This window comes from Drosophila biarmipes, chromosome 2R, assembly GCF_025231255.1.
Source record: "Drosophila biarmipes strain raj3 chromosome 2R, RU_DBia_V1.1, whole genome shotgun sequence".
NCBI lineage: Eukaryota > Metazoa > Arthropoda > Insecta > Diptera > Drosophilidae > Drosophila > Drosophila biarmipes.
Genome location: NC_066615.1, coordinates 5804106 through 5827432, shown reverse-complemented (window position 1 = coordinate 5827432; position 23327 = coordinate 5804106). Strand labels below are relative to the sequence as shown.

At 46.3% G+C, this 23327-nt stretch overlaps 7 protein-coding genes across 10 annotated transcripts; 3 read left to right on the top strand and 4 right to left on the bottom strand.

The window, feature by feature from the left end:
- Nucleotides 1-82: 82 nt before the first annotated feature.
- LOC108029689 (arginyl-tRNA--protein transferase 1) lies at nt 83-2974 on the bottom strand. 3 transcript variants are annotated; one of them, XM_017102148.3, is made up of 8 exons: nt 2764-2974; nt 2254-2688; nt 1636-1808; nt 1289-1441; nt 831-1012; nt 612-775; nt 403-554; nt 83-335 (listed from the first exon to the last, which is right to left on the bottom strand). In XM_017102148.3, the coding sequence occupies exons 1-8, from the start codon at nt 2846-2848 to the stop codon at nt 237-239; spliced, it is 1443 nt and encodes a 480-aa protein (XP_016957637.1). In that variant the 5' UTR covers nt 2849-2974; the 3' UTR covers nt 83-236. The 3 variants fall into 3 exon arrangements, with proteins under 3 accessions (XP_016957637.1, XP_016957638.1, XP_043947864.1); XM_017102149.3 differs by lacking the exon at nt 1289-1441 and adding an exon at nt 1100-1249; XM_044091929.2 differs by having other exon boundaries at nt 1636-1802.
- A 456-nt stretch (nt 2975-3430) lies between these two features.
- LOC108029591 (hormone-sensitive lipase) lies at nt 3431-7501 on the top strand. Of its 2 annotated transcripts, none has more exons than XM_017101958.3 (4): nt 3431-3573; nt 3965-6337; nt 6394-6519; nt 6578-7501. In XM_017101958.3, exons 2-4 carry the CDS (start codon nt 3971-3973, stop codon nt 6728-6730), a joined length of 2646 nt encoding a protein of 881 aa, XP_016957447.1. In that variant the 5' UTR covers nt 3431-3573; nt 3965-3970; the 3' UTR covers nt 6731-7501. The 2 variants fall into 2 exon arrangements, with proteins under 2 accessions (XP_016957447.1, XP_016957448.1); XM_017101959.3 differs by having other exon boundaries at nt 3439-3569.
- LOC108029592 (proliferating cell nuclear antigen) lies at nt 7485-8600 on the bottom strand. The gene is made up of 2 exons (XM_017101960.3): nt 8350-8600; nt 7485-8287 (listed from the first exon to the last, which is right to left on the bottom strand). Exons 1-2 carry the CDS (start codon nt 8455-8457, stop codon nt 7613-7615), a joined length of 783 nt encoding a protein of 260 aa, XP_016957449.1. The 5' UTR covers nt 8458-8600; the 3' UTR covers nt 7485-7612.
- An 89-nt stretch (nt 8601-8689) lies between these two features.
- On the bottom strand, nt 8690-9482 carry LOC108029593 (DNA replication inhibitor plutonium). The gene is made up of 3 exons (XM_017101961.2): nt 9379-9482; nt 8924-9328; nt 8690-8862 (listed from the first exon to the last, which is right to left on the bottom strand). Exons 1-3 carry the CDS (start codon nt 9392-9394, stop codon nt 8759-8761), a joined length of 525 nt encoding a protein of 174 aa, XP_016957450.1. The 5' UTR covers nt 9395-9482; the 3' UTR covers nt 8690-8758.
- Nucleotides 9483-10593: 1111 nt separating this feature from the next.
- On the top strand, nt 10594-11507 carry LOC108029594 (40S ribosomal protein S18). The gene is made up of 3 exons (XM_017101963.3): nt 10594-10732; nt 10881-11066; nt 11137-11507. Exons 1-3 carry the CDS (start codon nt 10730-10732, stop codon nt 11404-11406), a joined length of 459 nt encoding a protein of 152 aa, XP_016957452.1. The 5' UTR covers nt 10594-10729; the 3' UTR covers nt 11407-11507.
- Nucleotides 11508-11550: 43 nt separating this feature from the next.
- On the top strand, nt 11551-19856 carry LOC108029590 (phospholipid-transporting ATPase ABCA1). Its single transcript, XM_017101956.3, has 9 exons — nt 11551-11796; nt 11863-12370; nt 12423-13571; nt 13620-14172; nt 15681-16637; nt 16692-16923; nt 16980-17165; nt 17954-18856; nt 19388-19856. The coding sequence occupies exons 1-9, from the start codon at nt 11567-11569 to the stop codon at nt 19584-19586; spliced, it is 4917 nt and encodes a 1638-aa protein (XP_016957445.1). The 5' UTR covers nt 11551-11566; the 3' UTR covers nt 19587-19856.
- A 572-nt stretch (nt 19857-20428) lies between these two features.
- LOC108029729 (putative sodium-dependent multivitamin transporter) lies at nt 20429-23307 on the bottom strand. Its single transcript, XM_017102211.3, has 2 exons — nt 22061-23307; nt 20429-22002 (listed from the first exon to the last, which is right to left on the bottom strand). The coding sequence occupies exons 1-2, from the start codon at nt 23040-23042 to the stop codon at nt 21221-21223; spliced, it is 1764 nt and encodes a 587-aa protein (XP_016957700.1). The 5' UTR covers nt 23043-23307; the 3' UTR covers nt 20429-21220.
- Nucleotides 23308-23327: the final 20 nt, after the last annotated feature.

Below are 23327 nucleotides of genomic sequence, written 5' to 3'. Positions count from 1 at the left end.
GTAAAATGTAGGTTGTCTGGAGTTAACGAACCAGAAGCAAAGAAATTATCTGGCAGAAAATAAAGATTCACATTATTGGAACTTAGGAGCTAAAACGTTTTTAATTTCAAAATTTTTTTTTATGAAGCAGTTATTTTAGTACATCATTTGTGCCAATGGAGATTAACAATCAAAAAATTTCCATTGTAAACTCTACTTGACTAAGATTACAATCGCACAGACTGAGCAAATGAAATTCACAACATATTCACATACAGCATACGGTGGGCGCAGACTTTGCCAACCAACTTACTGTACTCAATAATCGTATCGACCTCGTTGTCAGTGCCGCGAAGCTGTGAAGTAGATTCATGAATGTTAGAAGAATCTAATATTATTTGTTACAATTGCTGGTGGACATACCTGCTTGTAATGCTTGTAATCGGCGCAGGTTTGGGCATCCAGCAGCAGCATAACTTCGTCTAAATGCTCTATTAAGAACTCGTTCACATCCCTCGCAGAAGCGTCTGGGTTTAAGCGTTGGTATTTGTTTTCGTCCAGCTTAGCACGAATGGCTAGGAAAAGGGGTTTCAATCAGAAGAGAACTTGGTTCAATTCACCGCCAAGCTTACCATCGGTTAGCGGCAGCCATTCGTAAGTCTCTGGGCACAGCAAGTACGAGGCGGACAACTTGCCCTTGTAGCGCATCTTCGGGCAGGAGTGTATGTAGAAACCCATGTAGTAATAGTTCAAGGAGGGCACACTCTCGGCGAGCGACTGCACAAAGTCAATTTCCCTGAAAGGATTCAAACAATGTATTTATGTTTTATTCCTCGCGAATCATTTGTTACCGTAGTGAGCCGTATGTGCCCAGCGATAGAAAGCTGTAGTCCGGATCGTAAAAAAAGTAAACTGAGCTCACACACGCGGGCAGAATGTCAATCACGCCTACCGCAATCAACTTGTCGTCCAGCCAATACTGCTGGTGAAAAGATCCATAGCCGATCTCGGGTCCATCGCTGGGCTTCTCATTCTGCAAGGGACGACATAAATACAATATAAGTTTGAAGCGAAACCACTATCAAGACCGAATTGATGTGCACTAGAAGTGGGAAAAAACCTTCATGGGCGTCAGCTGCAGATGATCCTTGTAGGCGGCCTGATCCCTGGGAGGATCGTTGTGTATCGCTATTTGATACTTCTTGTACAGCGCAAAGCTCTCGGGCAGGGTTCGCTTAAACTCCTCGCCGTGGACGTGCACCAAACGCAGCTGTGAAAACATTTCGGGTGAATTGGCATTTATAATTACCTTAAGGGGTGATTTGACCAAGAACCGCTGCATACTAGCTAGGGTGAGGCGTGCGGGGTTATCATTGTGAATGGTTATTTGATATTTGCGATACAACTCAATCACTGCATCGGCACAAGTGCGCTCTGTGTCTGAGGATGCGACCAAAACGATCTGCAAGAACACAAACAGCACAAAGACAGTGTGTCTACATGTAGAGGGAGACTCGTACTTGGGGGACGGACACAGAAAACACAAAAGTACAGTACTCAAATCAACTCATAACAACAAAGGAACACGACAACTAGCTAGTCCACGCAAACGGTCTAACAAAAACTTTAATGTCCTATCAACTATCCATTACGTACCTTTAGCTTGTGTTTGTTGGTCTCGTTGTTGATTAATAAGAAGTCCCGAAGGCTTTTTTCCTGGGAAAGGGTTTTCGTTGAAGTCGATGCAGAGTCCCCCAGCTTGGCTTGCCGGCGCTCCAATCGCATTTGCTTGGCCTTCTTGCACGGCTTGTTTGAGATCGGTGCTGCAGCTGTTGAATAAGTAAATGAAACATGAGAAAGCAGATAGTGTAGTGTTCTAGGAAATATAGGGTTCTTCGAATCTCGGAGATTTGAAAATGTTTTTTTCACCAGATGGGCGATCAGGTTGTACGATATTGACTTAATTTTTATGGCGCTCTTTTCCTGTCTTTAAGAAGTTAGCAAATAAATACAATCGTATCTGTTTTGTTAAAATCTTATTTGATTTATTACTTTTCTTTAGGGTTTAGTTATGTATGTTTGAGAGCCTCTATATATTTAAAAGTTTTCTTAAAAAAGTTTATCAACCTAATAAATTTACTTAAAGGTAAGCTTGACAAAATCACTCTGGGTGAAAACCAAATAGCTTTAAAAGTGTATCTATCTACTCTGAGTATCCAAATAAAACCTTCCACTTGGGCCTACTAATAACTACGATTTGCGGATTATACCCACATTTGTTGGATCCCAGCGTTGGAGCTTCGGCTGCTGGAGCCGCCGCCTGTTTGGGCGGCTTCTTTTGAGCTCGTGCCAGTGACGCAACGTGTTCCACATTGATAACAGCCGGGCTCTTATCGGGCAGCTGGGGCTGCGGCTCGCTGGCAGTGACCTCGATCGCAACTGTGGCGTCATCGGCATCGCCTTCCCCGTCTCCCTCGCCTGCCTCGGGCTTGGACTCCCGCTTGCCATCGCGCAAAAATCGATTCATGCGGCGCAGAATGCGCTTGTTCGACTTGGACAGCTTAAACTCCAGGCCATCGCACTTGATCGTGTAGCAGGGGCAGCAGGTCTCTTGGTTGCGCTGCTTGTAGCAGTAGTTGCCGCACCGCCTCCAGCCGCGGTCGATGAGGTCCTGGTAGTCCTGGCAGTCCAGCCGGTAGGCGTGCATACCTGTTATGCATGACGAATGCGCAGTAATGAGTACATTGCACCTGGACCTTCTGAACTGGTTTTGCATGTTCTTACCGTGCGAGAGGCTGCAGTTCGCTCCCGCGCAGTAGCCGCACTTGCTCTGCTGGCTGCCGTAGTACTGCACAATGCTGACACTCATTATCCTGTTCTTCGCTCGCCGATCACAGTGCAAACATAGTGCATTTAACTGCAATTGGGTAAATCAGTTCAGCTGCGGAGCCGCTCTATTGCGAAATTTTTGGGCAGTCTAGTGTGACCAGTGCCCGCCGGCTAAAAAATAACTTCGAGTCAGACAATAAGGCTGCTTACAGACTGACTCCACTACAATTTATTTATACATATTAAATGTGTCCAACTAAGTTAAAATACGTTTTTTAACTGTGAGTTATAGAAAAAACTTATTGCAGTTGAAATTTTAGCTTTGCAAAATAAGACTATTGTTTAGCTTTATAATCATTTTAATTTTTACGAATTTTTAAAACTAGATGTTTTGTGGTATTCGATTATTCATGCAAAATTAAAATCGTATCCTGTTTTAGTGTTTCATATTGTTGAACTTTTGGCTAGAAAACTTACAATTTAAACTTTGAGAGACGCATAAAATTTGAGTAATTTAGAACAATTTAAAATATTAATATAATATAAATCAAATTCAAACTTTTAATTTCAAAATACAGTTTTCAAAATTTGTGAGTCCCCCTTTCGCGAATCACGGAGCAACGGCATTTTTTCAACACAGCCACACTGACCAGCAGTCGGTTAACTTAGTCGCGAAGTCTTATAACAATAGTAATGCTGGAGCCCGCAATAGTTGGGCCAATTAAAAATGTATTAAGCTAAGAGTGAGGAGCCCCTAATCTGTAGGTAAATTGGCTAATAGACAATCAGAGTGCAGGTCCACGTCACACTGAGCAGACCGAACTCCAAACTAATTACTTAGTGCGTAGTTGGGAAGTGAAAGTTTTCCATGGCCTTTCTTCGGCCCACAGTGTAATTAAAGTTTTGGAAAAACCTGAATGGTTGTACCAACGTATGCAGACCTGGGAATCGGCTAATCCTCAGTTCCTTAACTGCATTTGTTGCCATTAGTAAACTGGCTTAGCTCTGTCTTTAAGGCGACCTTCACACCGTCAAAGTTAGTCACTCTAATCCGGAAAAGCAATGCAATAGTTGGACATGGTTTATCACCTGTGCACATGCAATGGTCTTTGTGCGCAAAAGCGGCTAACAGTTGCATTACTGCCTTTTCTTACAGTGCACAATGATTGACGCGGCTTCCGCCGAGCGGGGAAGCCCCAAGTTTATTGCCCTCTTCAATGACAATCCAAAACTGGGCCACCAGGACGACAACCCACAGCCGATGAACGGAAAGGACACCGATAGCCACGTACCCGCCGACCTGCAGACGGAATACAGAACACTGTTCGCCGCCTGCCAGGACCACGCCGCCTTCTTCGCCAGGGACCACACCGAATTCGGCCAGCGGCTGCACGCCGCCCACATCGCCTGGCAGGACTTCATCGTCCTGGCCAATCGGCTGGTCCTGCAGATCGAAGCCTTCGCCCACGAGTACGACTTTGACGAGCAGACGCCGGGCAATGGATACCGGAGCTTCATTTACGTCACAAACGCTTGCATCATACACGGCGTAGGCATCTGTCAGCAGCTGACGGCCACCCGTTCCGCCATGTTCTTCCGCAAGAAGTTCTACATGAAGGAGGTGGAGGCCTGCTCGCAGCTGTTGTCCTCGCTGTGCACCTGCATGCAGTACCTGCTCATCCTGCGCCAGTGGTCGGCTAGCACGGGGGATCTGTTCGCCTGCGGCAACCACACGGCTGAGCAGCTCTTCGAGTTGGGTGACACCATCAACCAGTATTGCTTTTACGGACGCTGCCTGGGCTTTCAGTACGGCGACTCGATACGCGGCGTTCTCCGCTTCCTGGGCATCAGCATGGCTAGCTACTCGGAATCGTACTACTCGCAGGAGGGCGACGGCGCCATCGTTAAAACCACCCGCAGCCTGTGGACCAGCGGCAAGTACCTAATGAATCCGGAGCTTCGTGCCCGACGCATTGTTAACATCTCGCAGAATGCCAAGATCGACTTTTGCAAATCTTTCTGGTTTCTGGCTGAATCCGAGATGATGCACAAGCTGCCCAGCATTGTGGGCAGCTCTATCAAGGTCAACCGCCTGATCGAGTTGCCAGCGGAACCGCTGAAGCTGCCCCGTCGTAAGGACTTTAAGCCACCGGAAGTTCCCGGCAACGATGTCAATCAGAACCAAGGCGATGACGACTTTGTGGAGATTCCCGTGCCCTCAGCTCACCTGGGTCCTGGACTGCCAGTATCTGTCCGCTTGCTGAGCGCCAAAAGACGATCGGGAATGCTCGGGGAGGGTCGCTATCGTGGCTGGCACAAGCCCACAGCGCCAAGTCCCTCGATTCTGTTTCACTGCCATGGCGGTGGCTTTGTGGCCCAGTCCTCCAAGTCCCATGAACTGTATTTGCGCGACTGGGCCGTGGCCCTGGACTGCCCCATTCTCTCGGTGGATTACAGCTTGGCGCCAGAGGCTCCGTTTCCACGAGCGTTGCAGGAGGTTTACTACGCCTACTGCTGGCTTCTAAATAATACCGAACTTTTAGGCACAACGGCTGAGCGTGTTGTGTGCGCTGGAGACTCGGCTGGGGCGAACCTGTCCATCGGAGTGGCCCTCAAGTGCATCGAGCAAGGAGTTCGAGTACCTGACGGACTGTTTCTGGCTTACTGCCCGACTCTCGTTAGCTTCGTGCCCAGTCCTGCCCGCCTCCTCTGCCTGATGGATCCGCTGCTACCCTTCGGCTTCATGATGCGTTGCCTTCGTGCCTATGCAGCACCCGCCCAGGAGACTCTTCAGGAGAATGCTAGACATGTGGAGGATGCCGCCCAGATACGCAATGCCCCCAAGTCTAACGTGGGCAGCTTGAATTCCAGTCGTCGCACCTCGATGGCCAGAAGTCCGCTCACGCCGCTGGAGCCCAACGCCGATCCAGATGACGAAAGCAGCGACACCTTTGCCAGTGCCTCGGCTTCTTACCACAGCCAGACCGTGGAGCGAACCGATCTGCCCAACAGCGAGGGCGACAACAGCTCATGTGTCTCCTTCGAAGACGACTCGCAGCCCATTGTCCACTACCCGATTGAGATATCAGCCGACCCACCTAAGGACTCCGCATCTGCAGCGTATATTGACAACTTTCTGGACAAGTATCTCATTGACACCGCCACAATGGAGGTTACCGAAGAGACAGCTGCCGACGCAACGCAAGTGCAGGCAAATGGGCATGCCAAGATCAGCTCGGATGACGATATTCTGGTGGAGACTGGTCGAGACCTCGTAGCAATGGATACGCTGCAGGGTCGTCTGCAGGAAGCCGTCAGCAACATAACTAATACATTGACCCGCTGTACGCAGTCCTATGCGATTCATGGGAGCAACGTAATGAGCCAACAGGACGTGCGCAATATGGACGCGCTCATAGCACGGAGTCCAAGCGAGGAGTTTGCATTCGACGTGCCTAGGGATCCATTTTTGTCGCCCTACTGGGCCAGCGATGAATGGCTTTCCCAACTGCCAGAGACCAAAATACTTGTAAGCTGATAAAGGTGTAAAATATTTTGATGAAATAATTTTATGTCTCCCCATAGACTCTTAATATGGATCCCTGCCTGGATGATTGCGTTATGTTTGCCAAGAAACTGAAGCGCCTTGGTCGCCAAGTAAACTTGGAAATATTGGAAGGGCTTCCGCACGGATTCCTCAATTTCACCATGGTACCAAACCTTTTGGCCAGATAAATAAGACAAACTAATGTAAACTTCTTTAATTTAGTTATCAAACGAGGCCATGGAGGGATCCAAGAAATGCATAAGATCTCTACAGACGTTGCTTCAAGTAAATCCGAAGCTAAAGACCAATGACAAAGCCAGCTCGCTGGACGACGAGGAGTCCTCCAGTCCCAGTGCGAGTCTGGCAGCTTCATAGGATGAATTTCAATCGGTCTATATGCCCATAGAACTGGAGAGCAAAACACCCGACGAGGCACAATAAAAACTGATGGTAAATTGTAAGTGACAATGGGGTTTCAGCTTCACTGTAAAATATTGTCACCTGCATTTATCCCCATTGGATTCTTCGTTCACATGGGCGTGTAAACCGAATATTGTTATGCGGAAGAACAAACTGAATTGTTCACTGTTAAATGCACTCTTCTTGCTTTTTTGTGTAATCTCAAATGTTTTTATACACTTTTATATGACACAGCTTTCTATGTTTTATATACTCACAAAATATGTATAGGATATATCGCTTTTAGCAAAAGCAAGCCAAGTATGCAAGTATTGGAAGCGTGTAAACACGCACTATTTATTACGTATATTTACGATAAACGCTCTTGACTCCAGGCACACACTCGCTAAGAGCTGTTTAATGCAAAACTCCCGAATATGTGCCTGATACGAAACGAGTACTTATATACAAGTGTATAGAATATGCGCCCTTTACCCCTTTTTCACACCGCCCACAGTCTGTCCAGTTTTTTTGGAGCTATGGAGGCTAAAAAGTTCAACTTTAGCTATGTTATAGATATGCCTAGTTTTCTTTGCCTGCCCCACGCGGACCCGTCTGAAAGTATATCTTTGGTACACCAGGTGTTTGATATACTATTCCACTTTATACATATATGTTTGCAATCTCTCTCCCTTAACTGTAGCCAGTGTTATACACAAATGCAAATAAATGGTTATTAACATTAAACAGCTTTTTTATTGATCAAAAATGCGAATTTAGCTTAAAAATTAGGAATGAATTGTACGTGGGAGGATGAGAATATACGATGGGGAGATAAATACGAGAAAGACCGCTGGCTTATGTCTCGTTGTCCTCAATCTTGGGTGCCAGGTAGTAGCGAATATGACCCAGATCCTTGATCGCATACTCGACCACCAGTGGCACATCTGCGCACATCGACAGCTGCACCTGAGTAGACAATGGCGTCGCCTTTGTGAAGGCGTTCAGGTAGCGACAGGCGAAGGTCAGGGTCACCGGCTCCTGCATCTCGATGATCACCGCCTCCTCCTCTTTGTCAACGGATCCGGTTTGGGCCAGCTTGATGTTGGCTGTGCCCACATCGCCGCTGGCCGAGAACTTGACGCCCTCCTTGGTGCAGCAGATCACGACGGATTCGCTGAACTGCGCCAGATCGCGGCAGATGCGAGCAAACTCCATGGCCGGCATGCGGACCACGCACGAGAAGTCGGTCTCCGGGATGCCCAGGTGCTCCTGGTCCAGGTTCATCAGCTTCATCTCGTAGTCGGAGACCTTCTCCTGGTTGGCCGACTCGAACATGATGGTGACAGTGTCGGCGTTGTCCTGCGCCTTCATCGTCACGTTGTCCTCGTTGTTGGCGCACTTCAGGATCTTGGCCATGCTGCCCAGGTTCATGCCCATGGAGAGGTTGCGATCGCAGCGGAACTTGTCGAAGCCATCGGATCGCAGGGTCAGCGACACGAGCGACACATGGGAGTTGTCCATGGCCTGCAGCTGTGGGGTTACAAAGAGTTTAGATTTCCCTGCTGTTCAAGGACTTCTCCAAGTCATTTTACCTGAATGCCGGAGTCGCTGCAGTCGAAGGTGGCCTCGTTGAGCAGATCCTTAATGGCGTCCAGAATCTTCTTGAGGATGGTGGCTTGTCCCAATCGTGCCTCGAACATGTTGAGTGGGTTTCTTTGTTTAAATACTGATGTTGAAAGTAGGAGTTAATGTTGCCGAGGCAGTGACTTTAGAAGGAATGACGAACGTGGGCAATTTTTACATATGCGTCGGATCAGGCGGGCTAAATGAGCGGGAAAGTGGTGTGCAAAGCCACAGGCGATATCGATTACGAGTGCGCGGCAGCTATCGATATGAGACTGCCAACCTGATATAACACATAACAGAAAGGGCCACTCTAAGACAGATATATTTTTTAAGTAGACAAATTACAAAACTTTTAAATATTCAAGTTACATATTTTCAACGGAGACGATTACTTAGAAAATTTCGGGGCGCGGACATTTGCTGCTTGTTTAATCGTGCTGCTAGCTTCGTCATTCCTCGCAGTTCTTCAACACCAAGACCTTGAATTAATTATGTTTAAGAGAAAATGTTAATTTAAACTTAATGTTTTTTAGTAATTACCATGCACTGTTTGAGTTTCCTGTACTCCCTGTGGATCCAATTGAGTAAAGTATGCCTCCAGGGCGGAATGTTTTTGCATTGTGGCCACGCAGAGAGCCGGGATCATAGAGGATAGGTTGAAGTCCATATAGGAACGTCGTCGTAGGAGCTCCTTAACCAAGGGCAAATGGCCAGCATAGCTCGCCAGAGTAAGAGCGTTTTGGCCAAAATAGTTAATGGCAAAGATGTTTCCGCCGAACTCCAGAAGAGTGCGGGCACAATCGAATCTTCCCAAGTAACAGGCCTTCAGAAGGGCGGTGTTTCCGTAGCTGTCCACTTCCTCGAGGTTGTACTGTCTGCCATCGCGTGCCATTGTACAGACGATCCGCAGGGACACTACATCATCTTGTCCCACGCAGTTAAGGGCTAGAATAAAGATAATTAATTTCTGAGTTTAATTGTTCTACTTAAATTACCATTTATTTCACCCATTCTGCATGCTTTCCATATAACGGCTCTTTGCGGGAACCAGGGATGTGTAAATCGGTAAAAGCTCTGATCTTATTAATTAGGGTGTTCCCTGTAAATAAAAGTCAATCAAAGGAATAAGAACCAAAACTAACTACATAAATTTAATGTTCGAAAATTAAACAAAAACTAATTAACTATTTAAGCAACATGAAAGTTCTCTATTTTTACTGATTTGTCTTTCACTTTTATTTTTTTCTGTTTTTTATACACACCCATCAAATTTTTTTCCGGGTAAAAATCTAAAAATAAGTCTTTTTAAACAACTGATGTTTTAGCATGGACCGTAATCTTTATGAGCTTTATTTAAAAACATAACAAATAATCATTAAAACACGAGAGGAAAGTAACTTCGTCAAGCCGAAGTTTGTATACGCTGCAGATGTAAAAAGTAATCAATGTTAGTAACACCATATTACATGTTTAAGGATTGTTGCTCGCTTCTTTAACATCTGTTCGTTATAGCCGTCCGAATTAATATTATTAAATTGAATTAGAAATTCTTAAAAATATAAAAAATGATATTCACAAAAAACACCCCAAGCAGCTATATGACATAGTCATCCGATTTTGATAAAATTAAATTCGAAATTCAGAACTAATTAAAAACTGTTATTTCCAAGCGTAGGAAGTTATTTGTTTCTAAAAACAGAAGATATAATTTATAACTTTTTTTCCGATTGTTCCTATGGGAGCTTTAAGATATACATAGTTGTCTTATCCTGCTTATTGTGACTTATACGCGACTTATTGGAAAAGTTTCCTAATAGCTCTTTAAGTGAGAGACTATTTTGCGGAAAAACGGACGTACAGACGGAGGGACAGACAGACAGACAGACTGACGGACGGACGGACGTACGGACGGACATGGTTAGATCGACTCGCCTAGTGATGCTGATCAAGAAACGTCTCTTTTTCTGCTTTGCAAACTTTTGACTAAAATCATAATACCCTCTGCAAGGGTATTATCAATAATCATTATTCTATCCCTGGTCTTAATATTAATTTAAATATGGAAAAATAGTACTCTACGCGGCTTTTAAGTAACTTTTTAAATTCAGCGATAGAACAGAGTGCGCCTAACAGCACTTAGTAAAGTGTTAACAGCACGCTAACTGAACGCGGCAGCCAATTTTAGGCCCTTTTCCTCTCTTGAGGCAGCCACATTAATACGGCCTTCTTTTCTTTTCCCGTTTCCGGTGAGTGGTGTGCTCCGCGTTTAATTTTAATGCATTTTTTGACCAAATTATCCATTAATTTATTGCAGTGAGGAGTAAATACGAGAATACAAACGGCAAAATGGTGAGTGGTCTAAAGAGCAGTGAAAATTGAAGCATTGAACAACGAAAAAAGAGATACATTTCAAAAATGTTGAGAGCCTTCTGTTGCGAAAATGCGAAAATGGCGTGGCTTACAAACCATTTTAAAAACATTTTGTCTTGTCTTGCAGTCGCTCGTCATCCCAGAGAAGTTCCAGCACATCCTGCGTATCATGAATACGAACATTGATGGCAAGCGCAAGGTGGGCATCGCCATGACCGCCATCAAGGGAGTGGGTCGCCGCTACTCCAACATTGTGCTGAAGAAGGCCGATGTCGACCTTACCAAGCGCGCCGGTGAATGCACCGAGGAGGAGGTAAGCTGCAGGAGCTCAATCCGCTAGTCCCGGCTCACCCACTAATCCCGCTCTCCACCCGTGCTCACAGGTCGACAAGGTGGTCACCATCATCTCCAACCCCCTGCAGTACAAGGTGCCCAACTGGTTCCTCAACAGGCAGAAGGACATCATCGACGGCAAGTACTGGCAGCTGACCTCCTCCAACTTGGACTCCAAGCTGCGTGACGATCTGGAGCGTCTGAAGAAGATCCGCTCCCACCGTGGTCTGCGTCACTACTGGGGCCTGCGTGTGCGTGGCCAGCACACCAAGACCACCGGTCGCCGCGGTCGCACCGTCGGTGTGTCCAAGAAGAAGTAAGCTGCTACGTTCCCTGCCGGATTTCCGATCTACTTTAATTTTCACATCAACCACAAAATAAAAGAAAACACGGAAGCCGGAACGTTTTAGTGCGGAGTATACGTGAAGTTTGTTATATTTCTAATGTGTAACGTGCTGGCGTCATCGAAATAGTTCCAAAATGTCCGGTGCCCCCCCGCCGGCAAAGCCGCAGAGTAGCATCTGCATGTTGTGGCTGATCATTTGCAAGACTGCTCGTTTTCAGCTGTCCAATACGCTGACCAGCGTGATCATCATTGTGGGGCCCATCGTTGTTTTCCTCGTCTATGCGGCCACGGCTCTGTTCCGGGAGCCGCTGGCAGACTCTGCGGTGAAGCACCCGCCCGTCAATATCACCATAAGCGAAGTGCCGTATGTATAAGTCACCGACAGACTGCCACAATAATCCAGGCAACCCTGACACACCCTCTGAACCAGGTACATTTTCTACTCGCCTAAGAATCTGGTTGTAGCGGGAGTCATCGAAGATGTGGTCCGCGATCTGAAAGCCAAAGGTAGCGAGGCCTTTTCCAGCGCCGTTCAACTAAATAGTGCTCTAATAGAAAAAGGTTCATATGGCTACGTGGGCATTGAGTTTGAGGACGCCTTCAGCCAAATTAAGGTCCTTCCGGGTAGAGTCAAGGTGGCCTTGCGCTTTCCACTTCACTTCCGAACGAATTACAAGCTGACTTGGGACGACAGAGCGGTCTTTAAGCACTCTGACCTGGACACTGATTACTACCAGGAGGAGGGGTTTCTAGTTGTGCAGGCCAAACTGAGCGAAGCGTTGATCCGGGCCAAAAATGAAAACGCCATCCTGCCCGAAGTTATCGTGCGTCCCTACCCAGACCCAAAGCACTTGGAGAGCACGTTCATGGACAGCAGGATGTCTTTGACTGGTGTCCTCCTCCTGCCCTTCACCATATCCGCCGCATATCTTGCCCAAGTATCCCCACTAAGCCCGATCACGTGTATGGTAGCTGATTAGTATTTTTTAGATGATTGTAATGGAGAGGCGGGAGCAACTGAGGGCCATGTTGCAGCTTCTGGGCGTCAGAGCGTGGATCTACTGGCTGTCCTGGTTTCTGGTGGCCTTCCTCCTGTTGTCCATTCCCACCGTGCTTATGATTCTCCTGCTGAAGTGGCGCTACTATCCGCTGAGCGACTGGACTCTGGTGATGTTTTTTCTTCTGGTCTACAACTTCCAGGTCTTGTGCTCGGCCTTTATGATCTCATCCTTCTTCTCGGACACTGTCGGGGTGCAGGTGGCCATCCTGATCGTGCACTTAGTGGGCTGCCTGCCGTGGCGTCTTTTGATTATGGGCTATAGGCCCACTGTACCAGGGACTCTACTCGTCTGCCTCTTCCTAAACAGCTCGTTGGCCTTGGGACTGCAAGAGTTCATAAAAAGCGAGAACCTCCACGTGGGAATGCATTGGAGCAGACTCTTCGAGAAGACCGATTGGAAAGAAGAATTTATAAACTTGGGTCCCATCCTTGTGTTCATGTTGCTCGGCGGCGTGGGTCGCCTGATAGTCCTGGTTTACATGGAGCACCTGAAGAGTAACCAGACCAATAAGTGGTACTTTCCGATCCAGCCATCCTTCTGGTGCCCGCGAAGGGAGCGGCGGCGAACCACTGAACGTGATCTTGAAGGGCAGGGGGAGGACGAGACGAGGGATCGTGCGTTGATTGTCCAAACCAGTAGCCTGACAAAGGTCTACAACGAACGCTCTGTGGTTACCGATGTCAATCTTAGTTTTTACCAGGATGAAATCACAGTGATTCTGGGACACAATGATTCGGGCAAGACGACTATTCTCATGCTCCTGGCCGGATTCGTGAGGCCCACCTCCGGCGAAGTGGCCATCAACGGATATAACCTGGCCTCCAAGTCGAAAAGGGCGCGTCAGTCGATGTGCATCTGCCCGCAGCACAATGTGCTTTTCGAAAAGGTCAAAGCCAGGTGGCACCTCAAGTTCTTCTGCCGGCTGAAGGGAATGAACCGGAAAGAGGCTTCTGCCGAGGCGGACAGATATCTAGAGGCCGGCAATATGCAGGAATTTGCAGACACGAAGGTGAAGGATCTCCCCAGCGGCATGAAGCGAATGCTCATGCTGTGCTGCAACCTGTGCGGCAACTCGAAGGTTGGCATTCGGCTCCCGAGAACCCTGTGTAAGTCTCCTCTATTGTAGATCCTCCTTTTGGACGAGCCAGGCACCAGTCTGGACCCTCTGCTGCGGAACGAAATGTGGAACCTGCTGCGCCGGGAACGTAGGGGGCGCTGCATCATCATGGCCACGCACAACACGCACGAGGCCGAGGTGGTGGCGGACGAGATTGTCATCCTGTGCGACGGCCAGGTTATCGGCTTTGGCACCACCGGTTTCCTCACTCAGGTGGCCGACACTGGCTCCTCCTACCTTCTGATCTGCACCAAGTTGGACGCCTGCTTTGTGGCAGCGGTGACGCACTTTCTGCAGATACGCTTTCCCGACATCAGGCTACATGAGGAGTACGGTATCTACGTGTCCTACGAACTGCCCACCAAGTACGTGCAGCAGTTCCCGGTTCTGTTACTGGAGCTGGAGGACGCCCTGCCAGATCTGTTGCTCCAGGAGTTTAGCTTGTGTGCCCCCACACTAGGCAGTGTCTTTCTGCGGATTGGAGAGGAAGTGCGGGAGGCCTGGGACCGGGACAACTCGGTGAACATGACGTCACGCCCGTCGCCCATATCATCCCTGCTTAGTAAGTGCAATACGATTTACCTGCTATCATTTTAACTCGAAACTCATGTGCGTTCTCTGACCTGAAATCTATTTAGTTAAGCGGTTAACTGATATAAATGTTATAAAGCAAAGTTAATGAATAAGCAGTACACTGAAGGTATACAATAACCTTTGCTTTCTTAATATTATTATAATAATAATATTATTATTAGAGTAAAAGGGTATACTAGATTCCTCGGAAAGTATGTAAAAGGCAGAAAGAAACGTTTCCACCCCAAAAAGTATAAATATTCCTGCCGAGTAGATCTAGCCCTGTCCGTTTGTCCGTCCGTATCTCGGAAACTATAAAAGCTGGAAGAGTCAGACCTGGCATGCAGCTTCCTGGGCTTTCTGCGCAGTGTAAGTTTGTTTCAGCAGGGTGCCACTCCCACTCTAACGTCCACAAACGGCCTTAACGCTTAAATCTGTCCGTCACACGTGGTGTAGAAGGCATTCGCCAATATATACACGAAGAAATAAAAATCTACAGTAACCGACCGAAGGTTACGAGTGATACATCAATTGAAAGGTATTGCAAAAACTAAAGGGATTGCATACCTAGACAAAACAAGATTGTGGGAGACTTCTCAAATGAGAAATTACTACTATGATGTTTTAGGATCCCAGAAATTTTAGACGATGTTCAACAGCTCAATATAAGAAACATTAGTTCTACCACTTTCGAAAAAAATAGCTAAGTTTGGCGAAGAACAGCTATAAAAAGCTCAATCTTAACCTAACTTGTAAACTTATAAAGCTACAGGCTTGTGCTAAATGTTGTTGGATAGGTACTTTAAAATACTATTACCGTCTTTCAAACGTGATTTCTCTAAATATCACTGTTTACGGTTATTACAATTATGGGCCAAAAATTACAATTACCATTATGCTAAAAAACGGATCCAACGATTTTGAATTAAATTATAAGATAGATAGATTTTGAGATTCCTCAACTTTTGACATACGGCACATTGTTGTGAAGAGACCCGTTTGAAATTTATTAATATAGGAAGTGGGCACATTTGCCAGTTCAGACTTTTTTTGTGCGTATCCACACTCTATTTCCATTTCTGGAAAATCTCGCTAGTTTGGCGGAAAACAGCTTTAAAGACCCAAAATGTATACCCCTTAACTGGCGAACTACTAAAGCTTTAGACTTGCACTATATGTCGTTAGAAAGGTTATTTCAAAATACTTTGTACGCTTTCCTAACGTGATTTGTCTAAATACCATCGTTTAAGGATTATGTCCAATTTCTTTTTTTTAGTAGTTCTACCTAAACTTTTTCCCGGCTTCAAAAATTTAATATGACTACAACAATAATTCTGCAAAAAAACTATTTGTGTATAATTTCTATGATTTTTAAAAATAGTTATCAACCATTTTTAAAGATTAATGAAGTTTAATTTTACGGACTTTGCTACTGGACCGCAGCGTTCCTCTTTACTTAACTTTATCGTTACTTATATTTCCCCTCACGATTCCCAGACCTCCTGCCCACATTCGACGTCCGCGAGGACGACGGCAACGTGAAGTGCTGTAATCAGTGGCGGGCCATTATGGAGAGGAAGAGAATCTTCGCGTGGCGCCACCGAAGGCTGTACTGCCTGATCATCATGATTCCGATCTTCGTGTGCGGGCTGGTCATCAGCTTTGCGCTACTTCTGTTTGTGTTAGACAATCATCTTTTTGAGCTACTGGTCACGGACCTGGGACTCTACTCCAAGGCGGTGTTTGTGATCGAATCTCCCGGTGACGATAATAGCTTAGCCCATCGCTATTGGGAGAACATACTGAGCAGAGGAGGCTCAGCGCGCAGCACAAGGGGAACTCCTCTCGACGACTATCTTCTGAAGCAGATGGAGTCAAATCAGATGGCGGTGATTCATTCGCTTCTGGCCGGCGTAACCTTCAACGCCACCGCAGGCTCGATCGTCGCCTGGTCGAACAACAAGCTCGAGCACGGTTCCCCGCTGTCATTGGGCATGGTGTACGCGGCCGTTGGACAGGAGCTGGCCCAACTGGATATCGAGATCCTCAACAAACCGTATCGGGACTCGGTTCTGCAGGCCATGTCCGGCATCAGCGAGTTCTTCTACATAGAGTGCGCCATGCTCGTGTTCTACTACCTTGTCGTGGCGACCACCATTTTTGCCGCCCTGCCGATCATCGAGCGCCAGACCAACGTGCAGCACCAGCAATTTTGCAGCGGGATGAGCCGGACCACCTACTGGCTGTCCCACCTGTTCTGGGACTATTGCTACTACATCGTCATGGTGGTGGCGCTGCTCTTGGTCAACGGGATCATAGCCAAATCGCCCTTTCCCGTGACACTCTTACTGCTCGCCTTCGGATTTTCCGTCATTTCGTTCACCTACATGCTGTGCTTGATGTCCAACGATTCTGGCAGGATGTTCAGCCTTATTTTGTACATTAACATGATAGGTAACCAAAGTTTAATTGTCTTTGCATACGATTTTGACGATACTCAACTTTCAGGCGTTCTGGCTTTGTTCATCCATCCCAAGAGCAACGAGACGCGCTATGCTATTCTTGAGACCATGCTCTTGGTCCATCCGCATTACTCTTTTTTCTGTGGCATGCACGATATAGTCTTAAAAAGGTGTACCTTCTGCCTTAAGCACCTTAAGTTTCTGCTCATCAGCGGTGCGGTGTACCTGATTCTGGTCCTCCTGGCTTGGGTTCCACGTCGAATAAGCTATGCCTTCAAGTTATGCTCAGATCAAACCTCCTTTTATGCTTTGCTGACTAATTACCAATTTTCAGATCCATTAGAAACGAAAAAATAGACCCAAGTCATAGAATCGAGGATAGGGAAGTTAGCGCAGTCCGGCAGAGATTAGCCTACTTGACCACCAGACAATACAATAGCTTCCCTCTTATCCTGAAGAACGTAACCAAACGATACGGCAGTTTGTTGGCAGTAAGATCTTTAACTCTGGACGTTAATCCGTAAGTGTAAACGAAAGATTGCATTTAACCGTATATAGTAAAACTGTGCTCGACTCCTTCGGTTATTAATCACCTGTAACTCAGGTATACTGGTTTAAGAACACATATAATCTATAAGATCCTTAGGTAGGAGTAAGCTTGAGAAAAGAGTTGAAGTATTTTATTCTTCTTGTTCTGTCAATAATTGAAAGCTGGTAAAGAAATCACTGCCTCGTACAAAAACTTTACATATAAATTGATTCAAAATGGTTTAGTTTCATATAAATGCACTGATCAATAGAGTCAAAAATTAAAAGAAAAAGGTATTTCAATATTCTATTATAAAATTAGAATACATACGTTATAGAGTCGGATAAATATGTTTTTCTTGGAGTAATGTGTATATAAAAGCATTTGAATAAAGTTGAGCAGTTGTGACATTATTTCGTAGCTGGTGAAATAAGTGCTAACTAAAACAGAGTCTTTAATTCTGCCTCTAGGAAGAATTGAATAAAAACTCATTAAAATGGTTTAGTTTTGTGAAAAATTGTTATTAAGTAAGCGATAATTGAATATTAAACTATTTTAATATTAAATTATAAAAAAGGCACGGATTTCTTAAAATGTATTTTGTAAAAAAGGAACTACATAAATAAAAGTTAAAAATAATGATACCCACTTTCGGTCTAAATACTACAGATCTTCTTAATATTTCAAACAATTGTAATTCCATACGGTTTAAAAGCATTGCTGTTTATTATATACAATTGTCTCGTTATCTGTTTACCTGAATATATTTATTCCTCCAGCTTCGAATGCGTCGGTCTGCTGGGGAGGAATGGGGCGGGCAAGTCCAGCACCTTCTACATGATCGTGGGCATGCAGTCGATCACCGTGGGCAGCATTCACATCGTGGGATTCAGTTTGAAGAGTCGCCCGAAGGAAGGGTTGCGTCACGTGGGCTTCTGTCCGCGCGAAGAGATGCTTTCGTCGTACATGACCGGCAGGGAAGCACTCCACTTCTGCTGCCTTATCAACGGCATCCGGCGGGAGCACATCAACAGACTGGTGGAGTCGATGGGCGAGTGCTTTAAACTCGTCCGCTATATGGACAAGCGTATCAGCACCTACAGCAACGGGACCAAGCGGAAGCTAATGATTGCCATGGCCACCCTGGCGCCCACGCTGATGTGCCTCGACGAACCCACTGCCGGCGTGGACATGCATGCCAAGTACGAGATCTGGAAGGTTCTGGAGGGCATCCGCCAGGGCGGTCGCGCCATCCTCCTCACCACGCACAGCATGGAGGAGTGCGAGTTTCTGTGCACCAACGTGGGCATCATGGACCACGGATCGCTGCTCTGCTACGGAAGTTTGGCGCGTCTCAAGCACCGCTTCAACAAGGGCATCTTTGTCAAAGTGAAGATGGGCACCCAAGCGGAAATGGATGTTGCGGCCGAGGTTTACGGACGGATCACCATGATGCCCTCAAGCGACAGTGAATTAGGAAGCACGCGTGGCTCTCGCCGGATGTCTTTGGCGCACTTGGTGCGACATCATAAGCCTACAATGGAAGCAGTCAGGAATGCGGAATACAGCCGATCTCAAGTTAACACCGCCAGTTCGGAATTAGACAATCCGGAGAACTACGACCTTTTGTTACAAAAATTAGAGCAAGTTTTCATGAAAGACCATCCCTACAGCACTGTCAGGTAGGATAAGCCCTTATCGATATAAGAGCATAGCTTCCATATCAGTTTCTGAAAGTTTCAAAACAATTCTTTTTAATAATACTTAACTTGGTTTACAAATTATTTGTTCGATGCATATGGTAGTATTCTTATGTATGTTTGTGGCATGCATACCAAAATAATTTTTACAAATTCCATTTGTTTACGCATTGCATGAGTATGAATAAGCTTATAAAGACCTTGCAATTTAAGTATTCCTACCCAACCTATTAGGCAGCGACTGAAGGGATTTTAGAATTTCGATTGTTTTGTTCGCATTGCTGTAGTAGACTGTACGTGTTTTTAAAATCACCTGCTCCCACGAATTAAATACTTGCATAGTAGGTGTATTCTTATAAACAAGTAGGCCTTTTGCTTTGGCAATGCACCATGGTTTATTTGCAATAGCATGTAAACAGATAAATAATAATCATCAGTGCGGGGAATCGCAGTGCTACACAAACAAAATTATCTTTACTTAAAAGAACTTAGAGTGCCCACTTTCTCTTTCAGCGCGAAGTACCCCTACCGAGGCATGATTACCTTCTGCATTCCGAACGGGAAGGTAAGGTGGTCCGCGCTCTTCCTCTACATGGAGAACTTGAAAAATACGATGCAGATATTGTACTACTCGGTCAGTCAGACGACCTTCGAGGACGTGTTCATGGAGTTTGTGAGGAAGCATAATGAGGAAGAGCAGGTCCCTGAATGAATAACACATATGCTTATCAACCTGCCGAGTGGCGGAACCCTTATCGTGCCAGTACTGGCTTTGAATAACTATCTGTGAAAGCTGCCACCAAGTGCTAACAAATCGCTAAGTTCGTCAGTTTGGCGTGCAAAAAGAGCGTAAATAAATCGGGCGATTTCGCTGAATCATGAACCGGCATTTCGGCACCCTGATACTCTGGTTTGTAAAATGGCTTGTATATATTTTATGACACTGCTTACAAATAAATTTGAAGTTAATTTTCTGTACATACACTCCCAAAAAATATTTATTCTGCAAAACCCAGCCGTCTTCGCGGAGTAAACCAGTGTCGGGTAAAGTCCGGCTATTACTTCTGTTGTTTTGGACTCTTCTTTCGTCAGAACTTCGCCAAAAAGTGTGTCATGCGAGTCTATTGGCACTTTGAACTCTGGATCAGAAAACTTTCCACGAAAGACAAGGGCAGACAAGTTCTATTAACGATGTTTCGACATACATATTTCAATTGGCGTTTGTTTGCAGGCAAACCCATTCACATGGTGACCCATGCCTCTTCCAATTTTAAGCAATTTGCTGTCTCCGACCCTCAATTAGACTTTGGTCCCGCCTGGCGCAACAGTCAATTGGCAAAGGTAAACGCTCAAAGTTATGCCATTCGTTCCAAAATAGATTCCTCACAGAGTACGCAATGTTGGGAGAGCCTCGCGTAACCTTGGTAGCGATAGCGTCGAATTTGCTTATCGGAGGAAGTTCTCAGCTGAGAAATATGTGGGCCGCCCAAGGTAATTATAAAAATCCAAGCCGCAGCTTTTCTATAAGTGATTCCGCAACAAAAAGTCTGCCAGTCGTAGAACACTTTTTAATAGTCAGCTGTTTTTAGAACTACATACAACTTTCACCGCTATGAGTTGTGTATTGTTTAAAAGTTGATAGCGATGCACGCATATATATTTGATTCTACAGTATATTTGTGTACATTTAGAGGTATATAATTAAACACAATTCACAATGTGGCGCAATGCAATGCCTAACATTTAGTAACTATTTGTAGGGGTGCTCACTGTATATAAAACCTAGACCTCGAGCTGTATTACGTGAATAAAAGATTATCATGAAAATATCGAATGACTGACTAAACATAGATCATAAAATTAGTGGCATGAATATAAATATCCCAATGAAATTAAGTATACAAATAATCAATAATCTGTGTGAGGCATTGTGGCTGTCAATGCTCAACACGGGAAAGTAGTCGGCCAACGCGCATTTGGGCTTCGTTAGGTTATTGTCGCTTGTAAAAGTCAATTGAGGTAGAAATCTACTCTTTAAATAGTATTGTAAAAAACATTTGACTATTCCTACGAGGCCTGCTAATGGCCTGCTTGTGAACATTTGCAACTCGGTTAATAACTACTAATTATCGTTGTTTATATGTATATGGAAGACTCTGTTTTGGTCGCTCTGTATGCTTGATTCGTTCACACAGGTATACAAAAAGGTCACATAGTTATGCACTTTTAGGTACGACATCCAGCATCCATCCATACGACAGCAAATACCGCGATTGTATAGCCGACGCCTCCTGGAAATTCTTTTCACTTCATAAATATATTACTCTAAATCTTAGCTGGTCGGAACTACTGCTGAGTTAGCTTGGTGAGCGTTTCGTCCTCGGCCGTTTGTTTTTTTTGTTCAGCTTGGCGTCGCCAGCGACGAGAAAGCATGGGCGCGAATAGGTCGTAGTCCAGTTCCCTCTGGAACTTGTCCACATAGATTTCGGCGTTTTCTGCCCATCCAAAGTGCACGAGCACAATACTGCTGCCGTAGCCGACGGCCACAGCGATGATAAATCCGATCACACTTAGCCACAAGTAGGAAATTCGATATAACCAAAAGTAGTGAGGTTCGATGACCACTGGGCTGCTATTTGCGCTAAGTTCAATGGCATGTGCTAGTAGAGCAGTGGCGTTCTCACAGCCGGCCGTGCTGAACTCCATGGTTATGGGCTTTGGCTTGGGTCCGCCGAAGCCCATCCAGAATGAAATTATAAGCGAAACGAGGAATCCCAGCAGCACACCTCGTTGATTGGTTCGCGTGGTACAAACTCCCAGGGTAAAGATGGCCAGCAGAGGTCCACCCACGACTCCGAAGATAGTGAGCGAGGCTTGAAGAACACCGCCCATGGAGCCAGCCACAAACGCCAATCCGACGCAGAGCAGCCCAAAAATGCAGGCCACAATCTTAGTGGGCAATGTGGACTTGGAGTCGACTAGCGTCCGCTTAAATATCGCCTTGTACAAGGGCTTCAGGTAGTCCTCCAGCGTTACGGCAGAAAGTGAGGTAACAGCCGACGAAATCGTGGAGAGACTGGCGGAGAATATGCCCGAAACAAAGAGGCCGCACAATCCAGGGTATTGACCTGTCGTTCAATATAACTTACGTAAAAAGAAACTCCTAAGGATGCTAACTAAACTTACCCATAGTGTCCAGTGCGAAAAGTGGCATGACCTGATCACGCTTTTCGATGCGTCCCTCGAGCACCGGGTCACAGTCGCGATAATAGTAAAAGATAGCCAGGCCACTGAAAATTGTGCTAAAGCTAAGCATTCCCAGAATGGGCAGATTCCACCAGAGCGCCGACTGAGCACTCTTCAAATTGTGGACACTCAACAGCCGCTGGACCTGTGTTTGATTCACTCCGTACAGCGATAAGTAGGTGACCATGCCGCCAATGATAAGAGACCACCAGGTGTGCCTCACGGTGGGGTCCAGGGAGAATTCATCGAACTGGATACGGCCTCGCTCCACGGCCACCTCCCAGATAGCAGCGAATCCGCCCGCTTTAATGGCCGAGACAGCGATCACCGAGAAGATGGCGGCGAACATGAGGAAGGACTGAAACACATCCGTGATGAGCACCGCCTTCAGGCCGCCCAGTGTGGAATAGAAGGTGCACACCAGTCCAATGACCACAATGGCCCATGAGCGCGGGATGTTTGTCACCGCCTCCAAAGCGAGAGCCGGGGCATAGAGGGCAATGCCCATGTAGAGCACCATTTGCACGGTGAACGCCAGGGAGGCGGACAGCCGGGTGGTTTGGCCGAAGCGCCGCTCCAAGTACTCGTACACACTGGTCGTCCGCATCCTATAGAAAACCGGCAAAAAGATGTTGGCGGCGATGGGCGTGCTCAGAATATAGGATATGTTGATCACGCAGAACATTGTTCCGAACTCGTAGGACTCGTTGGAGACGCCCATCAGGGAGATGGCGGACATGAAGCTGGCCATCAGGCTGAAGGAGACCGGGAAGGTGGTCATGCTCTGGTCCGCCATCAGGTACTCCTGCGTGGTCTTCTGCTGGCCGCCCGCAAAGCGGTAGTAAATGCCGATAAGGGCCGAAACGACCAGGATGCTGATCAGGACAGCCGTGTCCCAGGCGTCAAAGGTACCCACGGGCATGTTGCTGTTTTGATTGTCCGCTTGTCACAGAAGCGCAGGTCGACGTCCGTCAGCGGCCTGAATTGATTTTTCCACAAACGTCACAGCCAGTGATTGGAGCTCCCGCGTCGCAATGACCTTTCCCACAGTCAACGCTTTCTACAGTGCGTCCAAGAGCACGGGCAACGGAAAAAACAAATCGCGTGTTTTCGAGCTCCGCCCGCAAAAAAGAAACGTTCTCCCGAAAGCTTCGACCGTTAAATAACTGATCAGCTGCACGTTGAGAGTGACCGTTCCTGGTGTGCT